Raw genomic sequence first — 24,960 nt, forward strand, 5'->3', positions numbered from 1 at the left:
GGGCTCCGCCCACTCACAGGCTCCACCCCCCCCGGGCTCCGCCCACTCACAGGCTCCACCCCTCGGGGCTCCGCCCACTCACAGGCTCTGCCCACCCACGGGGCTCTGCCCACCCATAGGGCCCCGCCCACTCGCAGGCTCCACCCACCCATAGGCCCCCACCCACTCACAGGCTCCGCCCACTCACAGGCTCCACCCCGCAGGGCTCCACCCCTGGGCTCTGCCCACCCACAGGGCTTTGACCACTCACAGGCTCTGCCCACCCATAGGGCCCCGCCCACTCACAGGCTCCGCCCACTCACAGGCTCCACCCCGCAGGGCTCCACCCCTGGGCTCTGCCCACCCACAGGGCTTTGACCACTCACAGGCTCCGCCCACCCCCGGGCTCTGCCCACTCACAGGCTCCACCCACCCATAGGGCCCCACCCCCCCCAGGCCCTGCCCACTCACAGGCTCCACCCCCCGGGGCTCCACCCACCCATAGGGCTCCGCCCACTCACAGGCTCCACCCCCCCGGGGCTCCACCCCCTGGGGCTCTGCCCAATCACAGGCTCCGCCCACTTGCGGGGCTCCCCCCCCCCCCCCACCCACTCACAGGCTCCGCCCATTCACAGGGCTCCGCCCACCCCCAGGGCTCCGCCCACTGCCAGGCTCCGCCCACCAAAGGACGGCCTGGGGACTATGGATCTCAGGGCGGGTTGGAGGGACCTTGGGGGACGTTCAAGCCCAGAAAAGCCACCAGGGAACCTCTGCTGTCACCTCAGGGTGGCTGTTCCCAGTGTCCCCATGTCCCTCGGGTGTCCCCAGTGTCCCCTTGTCCCTGGCGTCCCCATGTTCCTGTTGTCACCGTGTCCCCTGCTGTCCCCATGTCCCCAGGGTGTCCCTGATGTCCCCGTTGTCCTTGTGTCCCCCCGGTGTCCCCGTGTTTCCATGTCCCCGTTGTCCCCGTGTCCCTCGGCAGCTGGTTCGGATGGTGATGTGGCACCTGTCCCCGTGTCCCTTGATGTCCCCGTGTCCCCCGATGTCTCTATTTCCCCATTGTCCCCATGTCTCCTCGGTGTCCCAAGGTCCCCTGATGTCCCTGTGTCTCCGGGTTGTCACTCGTGTCCCCGTGTCTCTGTGTCCTCATGTCTCCTGATGTCCTCTGGGTGTCCCCGTATCCCCCAGCGTCCCCATGTCCCCTGATGTCTCCTGATGTTCCCGTGTCCGCTGATGTCCCCGTGTCCCCATATGCCCCAGCGTCCCCATGTCCCCCGATGTCTCCTGATGTCCCCGTGTCCGCTGATGTCCCTGTGTCCCTATGTCCCCTGATGTCCCCTGATGTCCCCGTGTCCCCATATCCCCCAGCGTCCCCATGTCCCCCGATGTCTCCTGATGTTCCCGTGTCCCCTGATGTCCCTGTGTCCCTATGTCCCCTGATGTCCCCGTGTCCCCATATGCCCCAGCGTCCCCATGTCCCCCGATGTCTCCTGATGTCCCCGTGTCCGCTGATGTCCCTGTGTCCCTATGTCCCCTGATGTCCCCTGATGTCCCCGTGTCCCCATATCCCCCAGTGTCCCCATGTCCCCCGATGTCTCCTGATGTCCCCGTGTCCGCTGATGTCCCTGTGTCCTTATGTCCCCTGATGTCTCCTGATGTCCCCATGTCCCCTGATGTCCGGGTATCCCCATGTCCCTTGGTGTTCCCATGTCCCCCGATGTCCCCCCATGTCCTGATGTCCCCTGATGTCCCTGTGTCCCCATATCCCCCGGTGTCCCCGTGTCCCCCGATGCCCCCACGTCCCCACGTCCCCTGATGTCCCCATGTCCCCCGATGTCCCTGTGTCCCTTGATGCCCCCGTGTCCCCACGTCCCCTGATGTCCCCATGTCCCCCGATGTCCCTGTGTCCCCTGATGCCCCCGTGTCCCCACGTCCCCTGATGTCCCCATGTCCCCCGATGTCCCCGCAGGTGGTGCGGATGGTGATGCGGCACCACGAGGAGCAGCGGCAGAAGGAGGAACGGGCCAAGCGGGAGGAGCAGGCCAAACTGCGCCGGGTGGCATCGGCCATCGCCAAGGAGGTCAAGCAGTTCTGGAGCAACGTGGAGAAGGTGCTGGCCCACCCATGGGTGCCACCCCCCACCCATGTCTGACAAACCCCCACCCATGGGTGCCACCCCCCGAACATGGGTGCCACCCCCCACCCATGTCTGACAAACCCCCACCCATGGGTGACCACCCCAAGAGGCTTCCAGTGTGGTTTGTGGGTCTCACCAGGGTTCTCAGATGCGTTTCAGAGGGTGGTCACCCTGCGAACACCCATGGGTGCCACCCCCCGAACATGGGTGCCACCCCCACCCATGAGTCACAAACCCCCACCCATGGGTGACCACCCCAGGAGGCTTCCAGTGTGGTTTGTGGGTCTCACCAGGGTTCTCAGATGCGTTTCAGAGAGTGGTCACCCTGCGAGCACCCATGGGTGCCACCCCCCGAACATGGGTGCCACCCCCACCCATGAGTCACAAACCCCCACCCATGGGTGACCACCCCAGGAGGCTTCCAGTGTGGTTTGTGGGTCTCACCAGGGTTCTCAGATGCGTTTCAGAGGGTGGTCACCCCTGAGCACCCATGGGTGCCACCCCCCGAACATGGGTGCCACCCCCCACCCATGAGTGACAAACCCCCACCCATGGGTGACCACCCCAAGAGGCTTCCAGTGTGGTTTGTGGGTCTCACCAGGGTTCTCAGATGCGTTTTCAGAGGGTGGTCACCCCTGAGCACCCATGGCTGACAAACCCAACGTGGCTGACAAACCCCCACCCATGGGTGCCCCGCCAAGTGGCCACCGGGGCTCGTGACGTGGTTTGTGGGTCTCACCATGACCTGAGCTGACCCATGGTGGCCATTGGGTGACCCAAGGTGACCATGGTGGCCATTGGGTGCCCACTGGGTGCCCCTGGGTGACGTGTGTTGGCTGTTCATTGGCTGTCATGACCCATGGTGGCCATTGGGTGCCCACTGGGTGCCCTAGATGACCACTGGGTGCCCATGGTGCCCATTGGGTGACCATGGGTGACCCATGTTGGCCATTCGTTGGCTGTTGATGACCCATGGTGGCCATTGGGTGATGTTGGGTGCCCATTGGTGACCCACAGTGGCCTTTGGGTGATCCACGGTGACCATCGGGTGCCCATGGGTGACCCGTGTTGGCCATTGATGACCCATACTGACCATTGGTGACCTGTGGTGGCCACTGGGTGACCCATGATGACCCGTGGTATCTATTGGGTGCCCATTGGAGATCCAAGGTGCCCATTGGGTGCCCATGGGTGACCCAAGTTGATCATTTGTTGGTTGCTGATGACCCGTGGTGTCCATTGGGTGACACTGGGTGGCCGTTGGTGACTTGTGGTGACCCATGGTGGCCATAGGTGACCCAAGGTGTCCATTGGGTGACATTGGGTGCCTGTTGGGTGCCTATGCTGACCATTGGGTGCCCATGGGTGACCTGTATTGGCCATTCCTTGGCTGTTGATGACCCATGGTGCCCATTGGGTGACATTGGGTGCCCATTGGTGACCCACAGTGACCTATGGTGGCCATTGGGTGACACTGGGTGCCCGTTGCTGACTCATGGTGGCCATTGGGTGCCCATGGGTGACCCACAGTGACCCGAGGCGACCCCTGGTAGCCATTGGGTGCCCAAGGTGCCTATTGGGTGATGCTGTGTGACCCATGTTGGCCGTTCGTTAGTCATCAATGTGGTGATTTGTGGTGACCATTGGGTGACATTGGGTGCCCATTGGTGACCCACAGTGACCTGAGCTGACCCATGGTGGCCGTTGGGTGACATTGGGTGCCCACGGTGACCATTGGGTGCCCATGGGTGACCTGTGTTGGTCGTTAATGTGGTGACTTGAGGTGGCCATTGGGTGACACTGGGTGGCCATTGCAGAGCCATGGTGACCCGCGTTGACCCATGGTGGCCATTGGGTGCCCATGGGTGACCCATGGTGGCCATTGGGTGCCCATTAATGACCTGTGGTGGCCACTGGGTGACACTGAGTGGCTGTTGAGTGCCCATTGGTGACCCCTGGTGGCCATTGGGTGGCCATTGGGTGCCTGCAGTGACCGTTGGGTGGGTGTTGATGCCCGATGTTGGCCGTTTCTTGGCTATTGATGACCCGTGGTGGCCACTGGGTGGCACTGGGTGGCTGTTGGGTGCCCATGGGTGACGTATGTTCGCTGTTTGTTGGCTGTTGATGACTCGTGGTGGCCGCTGGTGACCCACAGTGACCCCAGATGACCCATGGTGGCCATTGGGTGCCCATTGGCTGCCCTTGGGTGACCCATGTTGGCCGTTTATTGGCTGCTGATGACCCATGGTGACCATTGGGTGCTCACTGATGAGCCGTGGTGGTCACTGGGTGACACTGGTTGGCTGTTGGGTGCCCATTGGTGACCCGTGGTGGCCATTGGGTGTCCATTGGGTGCCTGCAGTGACCATTGGGTGGGTGTCGATGCCTGATGTTGGCCGTTCCTTGGCCATTGGTCACCCGTGGTGGACATTGGGTGACGCTGGGTGCCCATGGGTGACCCATGTTGGCTGTTCATTGGCCGTTGATGACTTGTGGTGGCAACTGGTGACCCACAGTGACCCGAGGTGACCAATGGTGGCCATTGGGTGGCATTGGATGACCATGGGTGACCATTGGGTGCCCATGGGTGACACAAGTTGACCATTCGTTGGTTGTTGATGACTCGTGGTAGCCGTTGGGTGACGCGTGGTGGCCATTGGTGACCCACAGTGACCGAAGGTGACCTATGATGGTCATTGGGTGACACATGGTGACCATTGGTTGCCCATGGGTGTCCTGTGTTGGCCGTTCATTGAGTGTTGATGACCCATGGTGACCATTGGGTGCCCATTGATGACCTGTGTTGGCCGGTCGTTGGCTGTTGATGACCCATGGTGCCCATTGGTGACTCATGGTGGCTGTTGGGTGACCTGAGCTGATCCGTGGTGACCACTGGGTGCCCATGGGTGACCCGTGTTGGCCATTTGTTGGCTGTTGATGACCCATAGTGACCATTGGGTGCCCATTGGTGACCCGTGGTGGCCATTGGATGACACCGGGTGGATGTTGGGTGCCCACTGGGTGCCTGTACATGACCCATGTTGGCCGTTCGTTGGCTGTTGATGACCCACGGTGACCACTGGGTGCCTGTAGGTGACCCGTGTTGGCCGTTCGTTGGCTGTTGATGACCCATAGTGACCATTGGGTGCCCCTCGATGACCTGTGTTGGCCGTTCGTTGGCTGTTGATGACCCACGGTGACCATTGGGTGCCCATTGATGACCCATGTTGGCCATTCATTGGCTGTTGATGACCCATGGTGACCATTGGGTGCCCATTGATGACCCGTGTTGGCTGTTCGTTGGCTGTTGATGACCCACGGTGACCATTGGGTGCCCATTGATGACCCGTGTTGGCCATTCGTTGGCTGTTGATGACCCACGGTGACGATTGGGTGCCCATTGATGACCCGTGTTGGCCGTTCATTGGCTGTTGATGACCCACGGTGACCATTGGGTGCCCATTGATGACCCGTGTTGGCCGTTCATTGGCTGTTGATGACCCACGGTGACCATTGGGTGCCCATCGATGACCTGTGTTGGCCGTTCGTTGGCTGTTGATGACCCACGGTGACCATTGGGTGCCCATCGATGACCTGTGTTGGCCGTTCGTTGGCTGTTGATGACCCACGGTGACCACTGGGTGCCTGTAGGTGACCCGTGTTGGCTGTTCGTTGGCTGTTGATGACCCATGGTGACCATTGGGTGCCCATTGATGACCCGTGTTGGCTGTTCGTTGGCTGTTGATGACCCACGGTGACCATTGGGTGCCCATCGATGACCCGTGTTGGCCGTTTGTTGGCTGTTGATGACCCACGGTGACCACTGGGTGCCAGTAGGTGACCCGTGTTGGCTGTTCGTTGGCTGTTGATGACCCATGGTGACCATTGGGTGCCCATTGATGACCCGTGGTGGCCGTTCATTGGCTGTTGATGACCCATAGTGACCATTGGGTGCCCATTGATGACCCATGTTGGCCATTCATTGGCTGTTGATGACCCATGGTGACCATTGGGTGCCCATTGATGACCTGTGTTGGCCGTTCGTTGGCTGTTGATGACCCACGGTGACCATTGGGTGCCCATTGATGACCCGTGTTGGCCGTTTGTTGGCTGTTGATGACCCACGGTGACCACTGGGTGCCCATTGATGACCCATGTTGGCCACTCATTGGCTGTTGATGACCCATGGTGACCATTGGGTGCCCATTGATGACCCGTGTTGGCCATTCATTGGCTGTTGATGACCCATGGTGACGATTGGGTGCCCATTGATGACCCGTGTTGGCCATTCATTGGCTGTTGATGACCCATGGTGACCACTGGGTGCCCATTGGTGACCCGTGGTGGCCGTTGGGTGCCACCAGGTGCCCGTTGGCGCCCGTTGGGTGCCCCGGGTGACGGCAGGCGCCCCCTGCAGGTGGTGCAGTTCAAGCAGCAGTCGCGGCTGGAGGAGAAGCGCAAACAGGCCCTGGACCTGCAGCTCGACTTCATCGTGGGCCAGACCGAGAAATACTCGGACCTGCTGAGCCGCAGCCTGGGGGGCAACACGGCCCAGAGCAGGGGACACGGAGGGACACGGCCCCACGGTGGGGACAGGGGACACCCAGGGGGAGATGGGGACATGGGGACCCTGGGGGACATGGGGAGAGTGGGGACATTGGGGACACCCAGGGGCACATGGGAACGTGGGGATATGGGGACGTGGGGATATGGGGACAGGGGGACATGAGGATATGGGGACACTGGGGATATTGGGACACCCAGGGGGAGATGGGGACATGGGGATATGGGGACAGGGGGACATGGGGATATGGGGACGCTGGGGACATTGGGGACACCCAGGGTAGGATGGGGACATGGGGATATGGGGACAGGGGGACATGGGGATATGGGGACACTGGGGACATGGGGAGATGGGGACATGTGGGACACTGGGGACACCCAGGGGGAGATGGGGATATGCGACATGGGGACACTGGGGGACAGGGGGACATTGGGAATACCCAGTGGGACATGGGGACATGGGGGACACTGGGGACACCTGGGGGATATGGGGACATGGGGCGATATGGGGACAGGGGGATACAGGCTGGGGGGCAGCACAGCCCAAACCAGGGGACACGGAGGGACACGACCCAACGGTGGGGACAGGGGACATGGGGACACTGGGGAGGGGTATGGGACACTGCAACACGGGGACACCAGGGGTATGGGGAAACGGGGGACATGGGGACGCTGGGGTGAACATGGGGATACTGGGGACACGGGGGCACTGGGGACGTGGGGAAACTGGGGACACTGGGGGATGTGGGGACACTGGGGACATGGGGAGGGGGATGGGGACATGGGAACAAGGGGACACGGGATACTGGGGACGTGAGGACACTGGGGGGACATGGGGACACTGGGGCAGGGCCACCCATGGGTGCTGTCACCCCCCAGATGGGGACGTGGAGCTGCCGGACGAGGACGTCACCGAGAGTCCCCCCCAGACGGGACGTCCCCTGGAGGGGCTGCTGGGGACCCTGCCCCCCCAGGTACCCCCTGGCCCTGGGGCACCCCCCATGTCACCCCCATGTCACCCCCATGTCACCCCCATGTCCTCGGTTCACCTCCATGGCCTGGGTTACCCTGGGTCACCCCCATGTCACCCCCGGGTCACCCTCATGTCACCCCCATGGCCTGGGTTACCCTGGGTCACCCCCATGTCACCCCTGTGTCACCCCCATGTCTTGTGTCACCCCCAAGTCACCCCCCATGTCACCCCTGGGTCACTCCTGTGTCCTCGTGTCACCCCCCCCACCGTGTCCCTGTGTCACCTCCGGGTCACCCCCCCATGTCCCTGTGTCACTCTTGGGTCACCCCCATGTCACCCCCGGGTCTCTGTGTCACCCCCCATGTCCCCGGGTCACCCCCATGTCCTGGGTCACCCCCATGTCCCCGTGTCACCCCCATGTCCCTGGGTCACCCCCAGGTCACACCCTGTGTCCCCGTGTCACCCCCGTGTCACTCCCCGTGTCCCCATGTCGCTCTTATGTCACCCCCCATGTCCCTGTGTCACCCCTCGGGTCACCCCTGGGTCACCCCTGGGTCACCCCCGTGTCCCTGTGTCACCCCTCGGGTCACCCCCAGGTCACCCCCGGGTCACCCTCCATGTCCCTGTGTCACCCCTCGTGTCACCCCCAGGTCACCCCCGGGTCACCCTCCGTGTTCCTGTGTCACCCCTCGGGTCACCCCTCGGGTCACCCCTGGGTCACCATCCGTGTCCCTGTGTCACCCCTCGGGTCACCCCCAGGTCACCCCGGGTCACCCCCGTGTCCCTGTGTCACCCCTCGTGTCACCCCCAGGTCACCCCTGGGTCACCATCCGTGTCCCTGTGTCACCCCTCGGGTCACCCCCAGGTCACCCCGGGTCACCCCCGTGTCCCTGTGTCACCCCTCGTGTCACCCCCAGGTCACCCCTGGGTCACCCCCGTGTCCCTGTGTCACCCCTCGGGTCACCCCTGGGTCACCCTCCTTGTCCCTGTGTCACCCCTCGGGTCACCCCCGGGTCACCCCCGTGTCCCTGTGTCACCCGGTGTCCCCGTGTCCCCAGGGGCTGCTGGGACGGAACCCACGCCCGTGGGAGCCCCGCGAGGACGACGAGGAGTTCGCGGCCGAGGACGAGGGTGAGAGGGGACACAGCTGTCCCCAGGGATGCCGCCGGCCCTGGGCTCCGGCACCCGTCCCTGGGCTCTGTCACCCCTTGGGGACTCTGTCACCCGTCCCTGGGCTCTGGCACCCCCTGGGGACTCTGTCACCCATCCCTGGGCTCTGTCACCCCTTGGGGACTCTGTCACCCGTCCCTGGGCTCTGGCACCCCTTGGGGACCCTGTCACTTGTCCCTGGGCTCTGTCACCCCTTGGGGACCCTGTCACTTGTCGCTGGGCTCTGTCACCTGTGCCTGGGCTCTGTCACCCCTTGGGGACCCTGTCACTTGTCGCTGGGCTCTGTCACCTGTTAGGGGCTCTGTCACCCGTCCCTGGGCTCTGTCACCCCCTGGGGACACTGTCACCTGTCCCTGGGCTCTGTCACCCGTCCCTGGGCTCTGTCACCCCTTGGGGACTCTGTCATTTGTCCCTGGGCTCTGTCACTCGTCCCTGGGCTCTGTCACCCCTTGGGGACCCTGTCACTTGTCCCTGGGCTCTGTCACCCCTTGGGGACCCTGTCACTTGTCCCTGGGCTCTGTCACTCATCCCTGGGCTCTGTCACCCCTTGGGGACCCTGTCACTTGTCCCTGGGCTCTGTCACCCCTTGGGGACTCTGTCACCCGTCCCTGGACTCTGTCACCCCTTGGGGACCCTGTCACTTGTCGCTGGGCTCTGTCACCCCTTGGGGACTCTGTCACTTGTCCCTGGGCTCTGTCACCCCTTGGGGACCCTGCCACTTGTCGCTGGGCTCTGTCACCTGTGCCTGGGCTCTGTCACCCCTTGGGGACCCTGTCACTTGTCGCTGGGCTCTGTCACCTGTTAGGGGCTCTGTCACCCGTCCCTGGGCTCTGTCACTTGTCCCTGGGCTCTGTCACCCCTTGAGGACTCTGTCACCCCCTGGGGACTCTGTCACTTGTCCCTGGGCTCTGTGATCCCTTGGGGACTCTGTCACCCCTTGGGGACTATGTCACCCGTCCCTGGGCTCTGTCACCCCCTGGGGACACTTGTCACCCCCTGGGGACCCTGTCACTTGTCCCTGGGCTCTGTCACCCGTCCCTGGGCTCTGTCACCCCTTGGGGACCCTGTCACTTGTCGCTGGGCTCTGTCACCCCCTGGGGACTCTGTCACTTGTCCCTGGGCTCTGTCACCCCTTGGGGACCCTGCCACTTGTCCCTGGGCTCTGTCACCCGTCCCTGGGCTCTGTCACCCCCCTGGGGACACTTGTCACCCCCTGGGGACCCTGTCACCCGTCCCTGGGCTCTGTCACCCCCTGGGGACTCTGTCACCCCCTGGGGACACTGTCACCTGTCCCTGGGCTCTGTCACCCCTTGAGGACTCTGTCACCCCCTGGGGACCCTGTCACTTGTCCCTGGGCTCCGTCACCTGTCCCTGGGCTCTGTCACCCCCTGGAGACACTGTCACCTGTCCCTGGGCTGTGTCCCCGCCTGGGGACAGTGTCCCCGCCCTGGGGCCCGTGCCGCAGCCTTGGGGACAACGTGACCCCCGGGCCGGTGTCACCGCAGGCGAGGACGAGGAGGAGACGATCGCGGCGCAGGAGCGACTGGAGGGCGACGTCGACCACCAGCAGGAGCTGGACGAGCTGGAGAGGGAGGGTACGAGGGGACGGGGACACGGGGACACACCGGGGACGTGGGGACAGACACGGGGACACACCTGGGACATGGAGACAGACATGAGAACACGGGGACAGACATAGGGACATGGGGACACACCGGGGACGTGGGGACAGACACGGGGACACACCTGGGACATGGGGACAGACATGAGAACACGGGGACAGACATAGGGACATGGGGACACATCTGGGACATGGGGACAGACATGAGAACACGGGGACAGACATAGGGACATGGGGACACACCTGGGACGTGGGGACAGACACGGGGACAGACACGGGGACATGGGAACACATGTGGGACATGGGGACAGACACAGGGACACGGGGACACACCTGGGACGTGGGGACAGACACGGGGACACGGGGACAGATATGGGGACAGACACGGGGACATGGGGACAGACACAGGGATATGGGGACACATGTGGGACATGGGGACAGACACAGGGACACGGGGACACACTTGGGACGTGGGGACGGACACGGGGACACGGGGACAGACACAGGGATATGGGGACAGACACGGGGACGTGGGGACAGACACAGGGACGTGGGGACACACGTGGGACATGGGGACAGACACAGGGACATGGGGATACACGGGGACATGGGGACACACGTGGGACATGGGGACAGACACAGGGACATGGGGATACACGGGGACATGGGGACACACGTGGGACATGGGGACAGACACGCGGACGTGGGGACAGACACAGGGACATGGGGACACACCTGAGACATGGGGACACACAGGGACGTGGGGATATGGGGACACAGGAAACACATGGGGACAGGGACACGGGGACAGGGACGGGGGATATGGAGATACGGGGACAGGGGACATGGGGACATGGGGACATGGGGGACACGGACTGGGGACATGGGGACACACGTGGGGATATGGGGACGGGGGACATGGGGACAGGGACATGAGGATATGGGGACAGGGGGACATGGGGGACACGGACTGGGGACATGGGGACACACGTGGGGATATGGGGACGGGGATATGGGGACAGGGACATGGGGACAGGGACATGGGGACATGGGGACACACGTGGGGACTCGGGGATATGGGACACGGTGACATGGGGAACAGCGGGACATGGGGACACAATTGGGGACACACATGGGGACAGGGGATATGGGACATGAGGACACACGTGGGGATATGGGGACAGGGGACATGGGGACGTGTGTGTGTCGGGACACAGGGACACACGTGGGGACACGGGGACACGCGTGGGGACACGACACGTGTGCCGGGACACAGGGCCCCGTGTGCTCAGGGGTGTCCTTGCGTGTCCCCACGTGTCCTTGCGTGTCCCCGTGTGTGTCCCCATTGTGTCCCTGTGTGTCCCCATGCGTCCCCGTGTGTGTCCCCACCTGTCCCCACATGGCCTTATGTGTCCCCTTTGTGTCCTGGTGTGTCCCCACACGTGCCCGTATGTCCGCACATGTCCCTGTGTGTCCCTTCTGTCCCCTGTGTCCCCCTGTGTCCCCCCATATCCCCCCGCGTGTGTCCCCGTGTGTCCCCCCGTGTCCACCCGTGTCCCCCCATGTCCCCCCTTGTCCCCGTGTCCCCCCATGTCCCCCCATGTCCCCCCATGTCCCCATGTCCCCCATGTCCCCCCTTGTCCCCATGTCCCCCGTGTCCCCCCATGTCCCCCCTTGTCCCCATGTCCCCCCATATCCCCATGTCCCCCATGTCCCTCCTTGTCCCCATGTCCCCCCATGTCCCCTGTGTCCCCGTGTCCCCGTGTCCCCCCATGTCCCCCTTTGTCCCCGTGTCCCCCGTGTGTCCCCGTGTCCCCGTGTCCCCATGTCCCCCCATGTCCCCCCGTGTCCCCCCATGTCCCCCCATGTCCCCCCTTGTCCCCATGTCCCCCCATGTCCCCATGTCCCCTGTGTCCCCCCATGTCCCCCCTTGTCCCCATGTCCCCCATGTCCCCCCATGTCCCCCTTTGTCCCCGTGTCCCCCGTGTGTCCCCATGTCCCCCCTTGTCCCCGTGTCCCCCCTTGTCCCCATGTCACCATGTCCCCATGTCCCCCCATGTCCCCCATGTCCCCCCTTGTCCCCGTGTCCCCATGTCCCCCCTTGTCCCCGTGTCCCCCCGTGTCTCCCCATGTCCCCATGTCCCCCATGTCCCCCCATGTCCCCCGTGTCCCCCCATGTCCCCCCTTGTCTCCATGTCCCCCGTGTCCCCCCGTGTCCCCATGTCCCCCATGTCCCCGCAGGGGCTCTGCCGATGGAGGAGCTGCTCCAGCGCTACGCCGGGGCATTCACCGACTCCGACTGCGACTCCCCCCCGGCCTGCAGCACCCGCTCGGGTAGCGCACCCATGGGTGCTGGGGACACCCTGGGGAGGTGGTGCTGGGGGGCACCCATGGGTGCTGGGGATACCCTGGAGAGATGGTGCCGGGGGGCACCCATGGGTGCTGGGGACACCCTGGAGAGATGCTGCTGGGGGGCACCCATGGGTGCTGGGGACACCCTGGAGAGATGCTGCTGGGGGGCACCCATGGGTGCTGGGGACACCCTGGAGAGATGGTGCCAGGGGGCACCCATGGGTGCTGGGGACACCCTGGAGAGATGCTGCTGGGGGGCACCCATGGGTGCTGGGGACACCCTGGGGAGATGGTGCTGGGGGGCACCCATGGGTGCTGGGGACACCCTGGGGAGGTGGTGCTGGGGACACCCTGGGGAGGTGGTGCTGGGGGGCACCCATGGGTGCTGGGGACACCCTGGAGAGATGCTGCTGGGGGGCACCCATGGGTGCTGGGGACACCCTGGGGAGGTGGTGCTGGGGGGCACCTATGGGTGCTGGGGATACCCTGGAGAGATGGTGCCGGGGGGCACCCATGGGTGCTGGGGACACCCTGGAGAGATGCTGCTGGGGAGCACCCATGGGTGCTGGGGACACCCTGGGGAGATGGTGCTGGGGGGCACCCATGGGTGCTGGGGACACCCTGGGGAGGTGGTGCTGGGGGGCACCCATGGGTGCTGGGGACACCCTGGGGAGATGCTGCTGGGGGGCACCCATGGGTGCTGGGGACACCCTGGGGAGGTGGTGCTGGGGGGCACCTATGGGTGCTGGGGATACCCTGGAGAGATGGTGCCGGGGGGCACCCATGGGTGCTGGGGACACCCTGGAGAGATGCTGCTGGGGAGCACCCATGGGTGCTGGGGACACCCTGGGGAGATGGTGCCGGGGGGCACCCATGGGTGCTGGGGGACAGGGGTGAGGGGGAACCCCTGGGTCCTAGAGACCCCCCAGCTACCACAGGGTCACCCCTGGGTCCTAGAGACCCCCCAGGTGCTATAGGGCCACTCCTGGGTCCTAGAGACCCCCTGGGTGCCATGGGGCCACCCCTGGGTGCTACAGGGTCACCCCTGGGTCCTAGAGACCCCCCAGGTGCTATAGGGCCACTCCTGGGTCCTAGAGACCCCCCGGGTGCCATGGGGCCACCCCTGGGTGCTACAGGGTCACCCCTGGGTCCTAGAGACCCCTCGGGTGCTACATGGTCACACCTGGGTCCTAGAGACCCCCCGGGTGCCATGGGGCCACCCCTGGGTGCTACAGGGTCACCCCTGGGTCCTAGAGACCCCCCAGGTGCTATAGGGCCACTCCTGGGTCCTAGAGACCCCCCGGGTGCCATGGGGCCACCCCTGGGTGCTGCCACTGGCCCCAGCCCCAGCACCTACACGTGCCCCCAGACTCGCCGGCAGCCGAGAGCGACGACGATGACGATGAGGACGAGGACGAGGAAGACGAAGACGACGAAGAAGAAGAAGACGAAGAGGAAGAGGAGGAGGAAGAGGAAGCCGAGGCGGGTCCCCCCGCCCCCCAAGAACCCTCCCCGGCCCCGGGCGCCCCCCAGCACCCCAGCCCCGTGCCCCCCGCTCCCACCCCCAAGAAGGAGATCACCGACATCGCCGCCGCCGCCGAGAGCCTCCAGCCCAAGGGCTACACCTTGGCCACCACCCAGGTACCCCCAGCCCACCCCCCCAGCATCACCCCTGCGGCCCAGAGACCCCCCGGGTGCTATGGGGTCACCCTGGGTCCTGGAGACACCCTGGGTGCTATAGGGTCACGCCTGGGTGCTATAGGGTCACCCTGGGTCCTAGAGGCACCCTGGGTGCTATAGGGTCACCCCTGGGTGCTATAGGGTCACCCTGGGTCCTAGAGACACCCTGGGTGCTATTAGGGTCACCCTGGGTCCTAGAGACACCCTGGGTGCTATTAAGGTCACCCTGGGTCCTAGAGACACCCTGGGTGCTCTAAGTCCACCCTGGGTCCTAGAGACCCCCAGGTAGCACAGGGCCACCCCTGGGTGCTCTAAGTCCACCCTGGGTCCTAGAGACCCCCAGGTAGCACAGGGTCACGCCTGGGTCCTAGAGACCCCCAGGTAGCCCAAGGCCACCCATGGGTGCTCTAAGTCCACCCTGGGTCCTAGAGACCCCCAGGTAGCCCAGGGCCACCCCTGGGTGCTGTAAGTCCATCCTGGGTCCTAGAGACCCCCAGGTAGCCCAGGGCCACCTTTGGGTGCTGTACGTCCACCCTGGGTCCTAGAGACCCCCAGGTAGCACAGGGCCACCCCTGGGTGCTGTAGGTTCACTCTGGGTCCTAGAGACCCCCAGGTAGCCCAGGGCCACCCATGGGTGCTTTAAGTCCACCCTGGGTCCTAGAGACCCCCAGGTAGCACAGGGCCACCCGTGGGTGCTGTAGGTTCACTCTGGGTCCTAGAGACCCCCAGGTAGCACAGGGCCACCCATGGGTGCTGTAGGTTCACCCTGGGTCCTAGAGACCCCCAGGTAGCACAGGGCCATCCCTGGGTGCTGTAGGTTCACCCTGGTTCCTAGAGACCCCCAGGTAGCCCAGGGCCACCCATGGGTGCTTTAAGTCCACCCTGGGTCCTAGAGACCCCCAGGTAGCCCAGGGCCACCTATGGGTGCTCTAAGTCCACCCTGGGTCCTAGAGACCCCCAGGTGGCCCAAGGCCACCCATGGGTGCTCTAAGTCCACCCTGGGTCCTAGAGACCCCCAGGTAGCACAGGGTCACGCCTGGGTTCTGTAAGTCCACCCTGGGTCCTATAGACCCCCAGGTAGCCCAGGGCCACCCTTGGGTGCTGTACGTCCACCCTGGGTCCTAGAGACCCCTAGGTAGCCCAGGGCCACCCATGGGTGCTTTAAGTCCACCCTGGGTCCTAGAGACCCCCAGGTAGCCCAGGGCCACCCCTGGGTGCTGTAAGTCCATCCTGGGTCCTAGAGACCCCCAGGTGGCCCAGGGCCACCCATGGGTGCTCGAAGTCCACCCTGGGTCCTAGAGACCCCCAGGTAGCCCAGGGCCACCCACGGGTGCTGTAAGTCCACCCTGGGTCCTAGAGACCCCCAGGTAACCCAAGGCCACCCATGGGTGCTGTAAGTCCACCCTGGGTCCTAGAGACCCCCCAGGCGGCCCAGGTGACCCAGGTGCACCCCGCACCCTTCCCCCCCCACCCTTTAGGTGAAGACGCCCATCCCCCACCTGCTGCGGGGCACCCTGCGCGAGTACCAGCACATCGGCCTGGACTGGCTGGTCACCATGTACGAGAAGAAGCTCAACGGGATCCTGGCCGACGAGATGGGGCTGGGCAAGACCATCCAGACCATCTCCCTGCTCGCCCACCTGGCCTGCGAGAAGGGTGAGACACCCCCAGCCGCCCCCGGCGGCACCCATGGGTGCTGGGGGGGGGGGGCGGGACACGCGGAGGGTCTTTAGGGTCCCTCAGAGCGCCCTTGGGTGCTGCATGGGGCTTTGTTGGGCGTTTAGAGTCCGTCAGAGCACCCACGGGTGTTGTGGAGTGTTTGTAGGATCTTTAGGGTCCATCAGAGCACCCTTGGGTGCTTTGGGGTCTTTAGTGTCTATCAGAGCAGCCTTGGGTGCTGTGGAGTATTTGTAGGGTGTTTAGTGTTCATCCCGGTTCTCCTTGGGTGCTGTAGGATCTTCAGTGTCCATCAGGGCACCCTTGGGTGCTGTGGAGTCCTTGTAGAGCCTTCAGTGTCCATCAGGGCACCCTTGGGTGCTGTGGAGTCCTTGTAGAGCCTTCAGTGTCCATCAGAGCACCCTTGGGTGCAGTTGGGTTTTTAGAGTCCACCAGAGCACCCTTGGGTGTTGTTGGGTCTGTAGACCCCATCAGAGCACCCTTGGGTGCTGTGGAGTCCTTGTAGAGCCTTCAGTGTCCATCAGAGCACCCTTGGGTGCTGTCGGGTTTTTAGAGGCCATCAGAGCACCCTTGGGTGTTGTTGGGTTTTTAGAGGCCACCAGAGCACCCTTGGGTGTTGTTGGGTCTATAGACCCCATCAGAGCACCCTTGGGTGCTGCGGAGTATTTGTAGGGTGTTTAGTGTTCATCCCGGTTCTCCTTGGGTGCTGTGGGATCTTCACTGTCCACGAGGGCACCCTTGGGTGCTGTTTAAACTTTAGAGGCCATCAGAGCACCCTTGGGTGCTGTGGAGTCCTTGTAGAGCCTTCAGTGTCCATCAGAGCACCCTTGGGTGCTGTCGGGTTTTTAGAGGCCATCAGAGCACCCTTGGGTGTTGTCGGGTTTTTAGAGGCCATCAGAGCACCCTTGGGTGGTGTTGGGTCTATAGACCCCATCAGAGCACCCTTGGGTGCTGCGGAGTATTTGTAGGGTGTTTAGTGTTCATCCCGGTTCTGCTTGGGTGCTGTGGGATGTTCAGTGTCCATGAGGGCACCCTTGGGTGCTGTTTAAACTTTAGAGCCCATCAGAGCACCCTTGGGTGTTGTCGGGTTTTTAGAGGCCATCAGAGCACCCTTGGGTGCTGTTTGGTTTTTAGAGGCCATCAGAGCACCCTTGGGTGTTGTTGGGTTTTTAGAGGCCATCAGAGCACCCTTGGGTGTTGTCGGGTTTTTAGAGGCCATCAGAGCACCCTTGGGTGCTGTGGAGTCCTTGTAGAGCCTTCAGTGTCCACCAGAGCACCCTTGGGTGCTGTTGGGTCTATAGACCCCATCAGAGCACCCTTGGGTGTTGTTGGGTTTTTAGAGGCCATCAGAGCACCCTTGGGTGCTGTTGGGGTTTTAGAGGCCGTCAGAGCACCCTTGGGTGCTGTTGGGTCTATAGACCCCATCAGAGCACCCATGGGTGCCGTAACCTCCTCGCGAGCTCCGTGGGCCCCCAACAGAGCACCCACTGGTGGTGCACACTCCTGATGGCTTCCGTAGGTTTTCATGGGTTCCCTGAGCACCCGTGGGTGCCGTAGGCTCCCGGTCAGGTCCGGGGGAGCACCCATGGGTGCCCGTGGGCCCTGCTGACGCCCCCCGTCCCGCAGGCAGCTGGGGCCCCCACCTCATCATCGTCCCCACCAGCGTGATGCTCAACTGGGAGATGGAGCTCAAGCGCTGGTGCCCCAGTTTCAAGATCCTCACCTACTACGGGGCGCAGAAGGAGCGGCGGCTCAAGCGCCAGGTGGGTCCCCACCCATGGGTGCTACCCCCCCACCCATGGGTGTCACACCCCCACCCATGGGTGTCACACCCCCTCCACCCAGGAGCGACCCAACCCAAGTTTTTCCTGGGGGTCCCAATGGCTTTTCTGGGTCTTGGGTGGTGGTCTGTGGGTGACCAACCCACCCACCCATGGGTGCTGCACCCCCACCCATGGGTGCTGCACCCCCCACCCATGGGTGACCACCCTTATCCATGGGTTGCACCCCCACCCATGGGTGCCCCACCCCAAGCACCTCCTGGGAATCCTGATTGAATTTATGGGTCTCACCAACGTTCTTGGATGTTGTTCTGTGGGTGACCAACCCCGTCACCCATGGGTGCTGCACCCCCACCCATGGGTGACCAACCCCCCCACCCATGGGTGACCAACCACCCCCATGGGTGACCAACCCCCCACCCATGGGTGACCAACCCCCCCACTCATGGGTGACCAACCACCCCCATGGGTGACCAGCCCCCCACCCATGGGTGCCCCACCCCAAGCAGCTCCTGGGGCTCCCGATGCAATTTATGGGTCTCACCCACGTTCTTGGATCTCGTTCTATGGCCGACCACCACCCCCCACCCATGGGTGACCACCCTCATCCATGGGTGCCCCCCCCACCCATGGGTGCCCCACCCTAAGTGCCTTCTGGGGGTCCCAATGTGGCTTGTGGGTCTCACCAGGTTTCTGGGATGTTGTTCTGTGGGCGACCGCCACCCCCCACCCATGGGTGACCAACCACCCCCATGGGTGCTGCACCCCCTCACCCATGGGTGACCAACCCCCCCACCCATGGGTGCTGCACCCCCACCCATGGGTGACCAACCACCCCCATGGGTGCTGCACCCCCACCCATGGGTGACCAACCACCCCCATGGGTGACCAACCCCCCACCCATGGGTGCTGCACCCCCACCCATGGGTGCCCCACCCCAAGCAGCTCCTGGGGCTCCTGATGCAATTTATGGGTCTCACCCACGTTCTTGGATCTCGTTCTATGGGCGACCACCACCCCCCACCCATGGGTGCCCCCCACCTCCCGCGCGGTCGTTTTGGGGTCCCCCCAGCCTGCCCCCCCGCACCCTGACCCCCACCCTTCGCCCGTCCCTCCAGGGCTGGACCAAACCCAACGCCTTCCACGTCTGCATCACGTCCTACAAGCTGGTGCTGCAGGACCACCAGGCTTTCCGGCGCAAGAACTGGAAATACCTGATCCTGGACGAGGCCCAGAACATCAAGAACTTCAAATCCCAGCGCTGGCAGTCGCTGCTCAACTTCAACAGGTGCTGGGGGCACCCATGGGTGCTGGGGACACCCACAGGGGTTGGGGACACCCATGGGTGCTGGGGACACCCCAGGGATTGGGGGCATCTCATGGGTTGAGGGACGTCAAGAGCTTCAAGTCCCGGCGCTGGCGGTCGCTGCCCAACTTCAACAGGTGCTGGGGGCACCCATGGGTGCTGGGGACACCCGCAGGGGTTGGGGGCACCCATGGGTGCTGGGGACACCCGCAGGGATTGGGGGAAGCTCATGGGTTGAGGGACATCAAGAGCTTCAAGTCCCGGCGCTGGTGGTCGCTGCCCAACTTCAACAGGTGCTGGGGGCACCCATGGGTGCTGGGGACACCCACAGGGGTTGGGGACACCCATGGGTGCTGGGGACACCCACAGGGGTTGGGGGCCACATTTGGGCCTTGGGGACACCCCAGGGGTTGGGAGCATCTCATGGGTTGAGGGACATCAAGAGCTTCAAGTCCCAGCGCTGGTGGTCGCTGCCCAACTTCAACAGGTGCTGGGGGCACCCATGGGTGCTGGGGACACCCGCAGGGGTTGGGGGCACCCATGGGTACTGGGGACACCCCCAGGGGTTGGGAACGCCCTGAGGTTGGGGAGATGTCGTGGGTTGAGGACACTTTGATGGGTTGGGGGCATCTCATGGGTTGAGAACGTCAAGAGCTTCAAATGCCAGCGCTGGTGGTCGCTGCTCAACTTCAACAGGTGCTGGGGGCACCCATGGGTGCTGGGGACACCCACAGGGGTTGGGGACACCCATGGGTGCTGGGGACACCCCCAGGGGTTGGGGGACACCCATGAGTGCTGGAGGCACACTGATGGGTTGGACGACACTGCAGGGGCTGAGGGACACCCTGGGTGCTCAGTACCCCCCTGGGGGCACCCCTGGGTGCCATTACCCCCCCACCCATGGGTGCTGACCCCCCACCCATGGGTGCTGACCCCGTGTCCCCCATAATCAGCGGTGGCTGCAGAACACCCTGATGGAGCTCTGGGTGCTCTGTGTCCCCTGGGACACCCCATAGACCCCTTAGGGACACCCCTGGGTGCCATATACCCCCCACCCATGGGTGCTGACCCCCACCCATGGGTGCTGACCCCCGTGTCGCCCACATCCAGTGGCCGCTGCAGAACAGCCGGATGGAGCTCTGGGTGCTCTGTGTCCTTTGGGACACCCCATAGACCACTGTACCCCACTTAGGGACACCCGTGGGTGCCATATACCCCCCACCCATGGGTGCTGACCCCCCACCCATGGGTGCTGACCCCGTGTCCCCCACATCCAGTGGCCGCTGCAGAACAGCCTGATGGAGCTCTGGGTGCTCTGTGTCCTTTGGGACACCCCATAGACCCCTTAGGGACACCCCTGGGTGCCATATACCCCCCACCCATGGGTGCTGACCCCCCACCCATGGGTGCTGACCCTGTGTCCCCCATAATCAGCGGTGGCTGCAGAACAACCCAATGGAACTCTGGGTGCTCTGTGTCCCCTGGGACACCCCTGTACCCCCCTTAGGGACACCCCTGGGTGCCATATACCCCCCACCCATGGGTGCTGACCCCCCACCCATGGGTGCTGAGCCCCGTGTCGCCCACAGCCAGCGGCGGCTGCTGCTGACGGGGACGCCGCTGCAGAACAGCCTGATGGAGCTCTGGTCGCTGATGCATTTCCTGATGCCGCGCGTGTTCCAGTCGCACCGCGAGTTCAAGGAGTGGTTCGCCAACCCGCTGGCCGGGATGATCGAGGGCAGCCAGGAGTACAACGAGAGCCTGGTCAAGCGCCTGCACAAGGTGGGGGGCACCCCACAATTTGGGGAGGGGGACACCCTAAGATTTGGGGGGGACACCCTAAGATTGGTCGGAGTGATCGTGGTTGGGGTTGGAGCTGGTGGGGTGACCATGGTCAAGGGCGACCAGGAGCCCAATGGGAGCCCCCCAGGATTGGGGGGACACCCCGAGATTGGGGGACACCCCGAGATTGGGGGACACCCAGAGATTGGGGGGCACCCCACAATTTGGGGGGGACACCCTAAGATTTGGGGGGGACACCCTGGGATTGGTTGGAGTGATCGTGGTTGGGGTTGGAGCTGGTGGGGTGACCATGGTCAAGGGCGACCAGGAGCCCAATGGGAGCCCCCCAAGATTGGGGGGACACCCAGAGATTGGGGGACACCCCGAGATTGGGAGGGCACCCCAAAATTTGGGGGGGACACCCCAAGGCTGAGGAGGGCACCCCAAGATTGGTTGGAGTGATCGTGGTTGGGGTTGGAGCTGGTGGGGTGACCATGGTCAAGGGCGACCAGGAGCCCAACGGGAGCCCCCCAAGATTGGGGGGACACCCCGAGATTGGGGGACGCCCCGAGATTGGGGGACACCCAGAGATTGGGGGGCACCCCAAATTTGGGGGGGACACCCCAAGATTGGTCGGAGTGATTGTGGTTGGGGTTGGAGCTGGTGGGGTGACCATGGTCAAGGGCGACCAGGAGCCCAATGGGAGCCCCCCAGGATTGGGGGGGACACCCCGAGATTGGGGGACACCCAGAGATTGGGGGACACCCAGAGATTGGGGGGCACCCCACAATTTGGGGGGGACACCCTAAGATTTGGGGGGGATACCCCAAGATTGGTCGGAGTGATCGTGGTTGGGGTTGGAGCTGGTGGGGTGACCATGGTCAAGGGCGACCAGGAGCCCAACGGGAGCCCCCCAAGATTGGGGGGACACCCAGAGATTGGAGGGCACCCCAAAATTTGGGGGGGACACCCCAAGACTGAGGTGGACACCCCAAGATTAGTTGGAGTTGGGTGGGGTGACCATGGTCAAGGGCGACCAGGCGCCCAACGGGAGCCCCCCAAGATTGGGGGGGACACCCCAATATTGGGGAGACACCCCAAGGTTGTGTGGGGGTGACCCCGTTTTGGGGTGCGGTCGGCGAGGGTGACCCCATGTCATGGAGTGGGTGGGTGAGCGTGACCCCCATTTTGGGGCGCAATTGGGTGGGGGTCCCCCCCTGTTCTGAGGTGACACCCCCATATTTTGAGGTGCCCCCCCCCCATATTTCAAGGTAACACCCCAATATTTTGACGTGACACCCCCACGTTTTTGGGGTGGCACCCCCATATTTTGAGGTGCCCCCCCATATCTTCGGTTCACACCCCCATATTTTGACGTGACACCCCCATATTTTTGGGGTGGCACCCCCATATTTTGAGGTGCCCCCCCCATGTTTTTGGGGTCACCCCCATATTTTAGTGCCATCTCCTATTTTAGGGTGTCCACCCCCCCATATTTTGGGGTGCTCCCCCATATTATGACGTGACCCCCCCCCATATTTCAGGGTGACACCCCCATATTTCGGGATGTCCACCCCCCATATTTTGGGGTGACCCCCCCACATTTTGAGGTGTGTCCCCCCATCTTTTTGGGATCACCCCCATATTTTAGGGTAACACCCCCATATTTTGAGGTGACCCCCCCCATATTTTGACGTGACACCCCCATATTTTTGGGGTGACACCCCCATATTTCGACCTGACCCCCCCATATTTTTGGGGTGACACCCCCATATTTTGAACGTGACACCACCGTGTTTTTGGGGTCACCCCCATATTTTGAGGTGCTCCCCCTATTTTTACGTATCACCCCCGTATTTTGGGGGCCACCCCCATATTTTAAGGTGACCCCCCCGTATTTTGAGGTGACACCCCCAGATTTGGGGGTAACACCCCCGTATTTTGAGGTGACACCCCCCCATGTTTTTGGGGTGACACCCCCATATTTTGAGGTGACACCCCCACATTTAGAGGCGACCCCCCCCATATATCGTGACACCCCCCCCCCCCATGTTTTTGTGGCCACCCCCATATTTTGGGGTGACACCCCCCTACATTGGGGTAACACCCCCATATTCCAACCCCATCTCCCCACTTTTTGGCGTTGACACCCCCGGGTTTCGGGGTCACCCCCGTATTTTGGGGTTCACCCCCATGTTTTGGGGTTCCCCCCCATGTTTCGGGGCTCACCCCCATGTTTCGGGGTCCCCCCCATGTTTCGGGGTCACCCCCGTATTTTGGGGGCCACCCCCATGTTTCGGGGCTCAGCCTCATGTTTTGGGGTTCACCCCCGTGTTTTGGGGTTCACCCTCGTGTTTGGGGGCTCAGCGCTGTGTTTTGGGGTTCACCCCTGTGTTTTGGGGTTCACCCCCGTGTTTCGGGGTCACCTCCGTGTTTTGGGGTTCACCCCCATGTTTCGGGGCTCAGCGCTGTGTTTTGGGGTCACCCCTGTATTTTGGGGTTCACCCCCATGTTTGGGGCTCACCCCTGTGTTTCGGGGTCACCCCCGTATTTTGGGGTTCACCCCCCTGTTTTGGGGTTCCCCCCCATGTTTCGGGGTCACCCCCGTATTTTGGGGGCCACCCCCATGTTTTGGGGCTCACCCTCGTGTTTTGGGGTTCACCCCCGTGTTTTGGGGTTCACCCTCGTGTTTGGGGGCTCAGCACTGTGTTTTGGGGTTCACCCCCATGTTTCGGGGTCACCTCGGTGTTTTGGGGTTCACCCCCATGTTTCGGGGCTCAGCGCTGTGTTTTGGGGTCACCCCTGTATTTTGGGGTTCACCCCCATGTTTGGGGTTCACCCCTGTGTTTCGGGGTCACCCCCGTATTTTGGGGTTCACCCCCCGTTTTGGGGTTCCCCCCCATGTTTCGGGGTCACCCCCGTATTTTGGGGGCCACCCCCATGTTTCGGGGCTCACCCTCATGTTTTGGGGTTCACCCCCGTGTTTTGGGGTTCACCCTCGTGTTTGGGGGCTCAGCGCTGTGTTTTGGGGTTCACCCTCGTGTTTCGGGGCTCAGCGCTGTGTTTTGGGGCTCAGCCCTGTATTTTGGGGTTCACCCCCATGTTTCAGGGCTCACCCCTGTGTTTCGGGGTCACCCCCATATTTCGGGGTCCCCCCCATGTTTCGGGGTCCCCCCCATATTTCGGGGTCCCCCCCGTGTTTCAGGGTCCCCCCCATATTTCAGGGTCCCCCCCGTGTTTTGGGGTCCCCCCCATATTTCAGGGTCCCCCCCATATTTCGGGGTCACCCCCATGTTTCGGGGTCCCCCTGTGTTTCGGGGTCCCCCCCATGTTTCGGGGTCCCCCCCATATTTCAGGGTCCCCCCCGTGTTTTGGGGTCCCCCCCGTATTTCGGGGTCACCCCCATATTTCAGGGTCCCCCCCATGTTCTGGGGTCCCCCCCATATTTCGGGGTCCCCCCCGTATTTCGGGGTCCCCCCGTGTTCGGGGCTCAGTGCCGTGTTTGGGGTCCCCCCCGTATTTCGGGGTCCCCCCATTTTTTGGGGTCCCCCCCGTATTTCGGGGTCACCCCCATACTTCAGGGTCCCCCCCATATTTCAGGGTCCCCCCATATTTCAGGGTCCCCCCCATGTTTTGGGGTCCCCCCGTGTTCGGGGCTCAGCGCCGTGTTTGAGGTCCCCCCCGTATTTCGGGGTCCCCCCATGTTTTGGGGTCCCCCCCCCGTATTTCGGGGTCCCCCCCGTGTTTCGGGGTCCCCCCCATGTTTCAGGGCCACCCCCATGTTTTGGGGTCCCCCCCGTATTTCAGGGTCTCCCCCATATTTCAGGGCCACCCCCGTGTTTCGGGGTCACCCCCATATTTCGGGGTCACCCCCATGTTTTGGGGTCCCCCCTGTATTTCGGGGTCCCCCCCGTGTTTCAGGGCTCAGTGCCGTGTTTT

The 24,960-nt window shown here is 63.4% G+C and overlaps 1 protein-coding gene across 1 annotated transcript in view; it reads left to right on the forward strand.

Moving 5' to 3' along the window:
* Nucleotides 1-24,960, forward strand: part of SRCAP (Snf2 related CREBBP activator protein) — a gene marked incomplete at its 3' end in the record, with an annotated part of 45,825 nt that overhangs the window by 11,545 nt on the left and 9,320 nt on the right. The window contains 11 exon segments of the mRNA XM_065658089.1: nt 1,949-2,089; nt 6,534-6,702; nt 7,559-7,653; nt 8,711-8,783; nt 10,328-10,417; nt 12,685-12,777; nt 14,165-14,436; nt 15,954-16,131; nt 17,779-17,915; nt 19,052-19,221; nt 20,829-21,021. Coding sequence (XP_065514161.1) covers nt 1,949-2,089; nt 6,534-6,702; nt 7,559-7,653; nt 8,711-8,783; nt 10,328-10,417; nt 12,685-12,777; nt 14,165-14,436; nt 15,954-16,131; nt 17,779-17,915; nt 19,052-19,221; nt 20,829-21,021 — 1,611 coding nt within the window.

The sequence above is a fragment of the Caloenas nicobarica genome, unplaced genomic scaffold (genome assembly GCF_036013445.1).
Source record: "Caloenas nicobarica isolate bCalNic1 unplaced genomic scaffold, bCalNic1.hap1 Scaffold_519, whole genome shotgun sequence".
Taxonomy (NCBI): domain Eukaryota; kingdom Metazoa; phylum Chordata; class Aves; order Columbiformes; family Columbidae; genus Caloenas; species Caloenas nicobarica.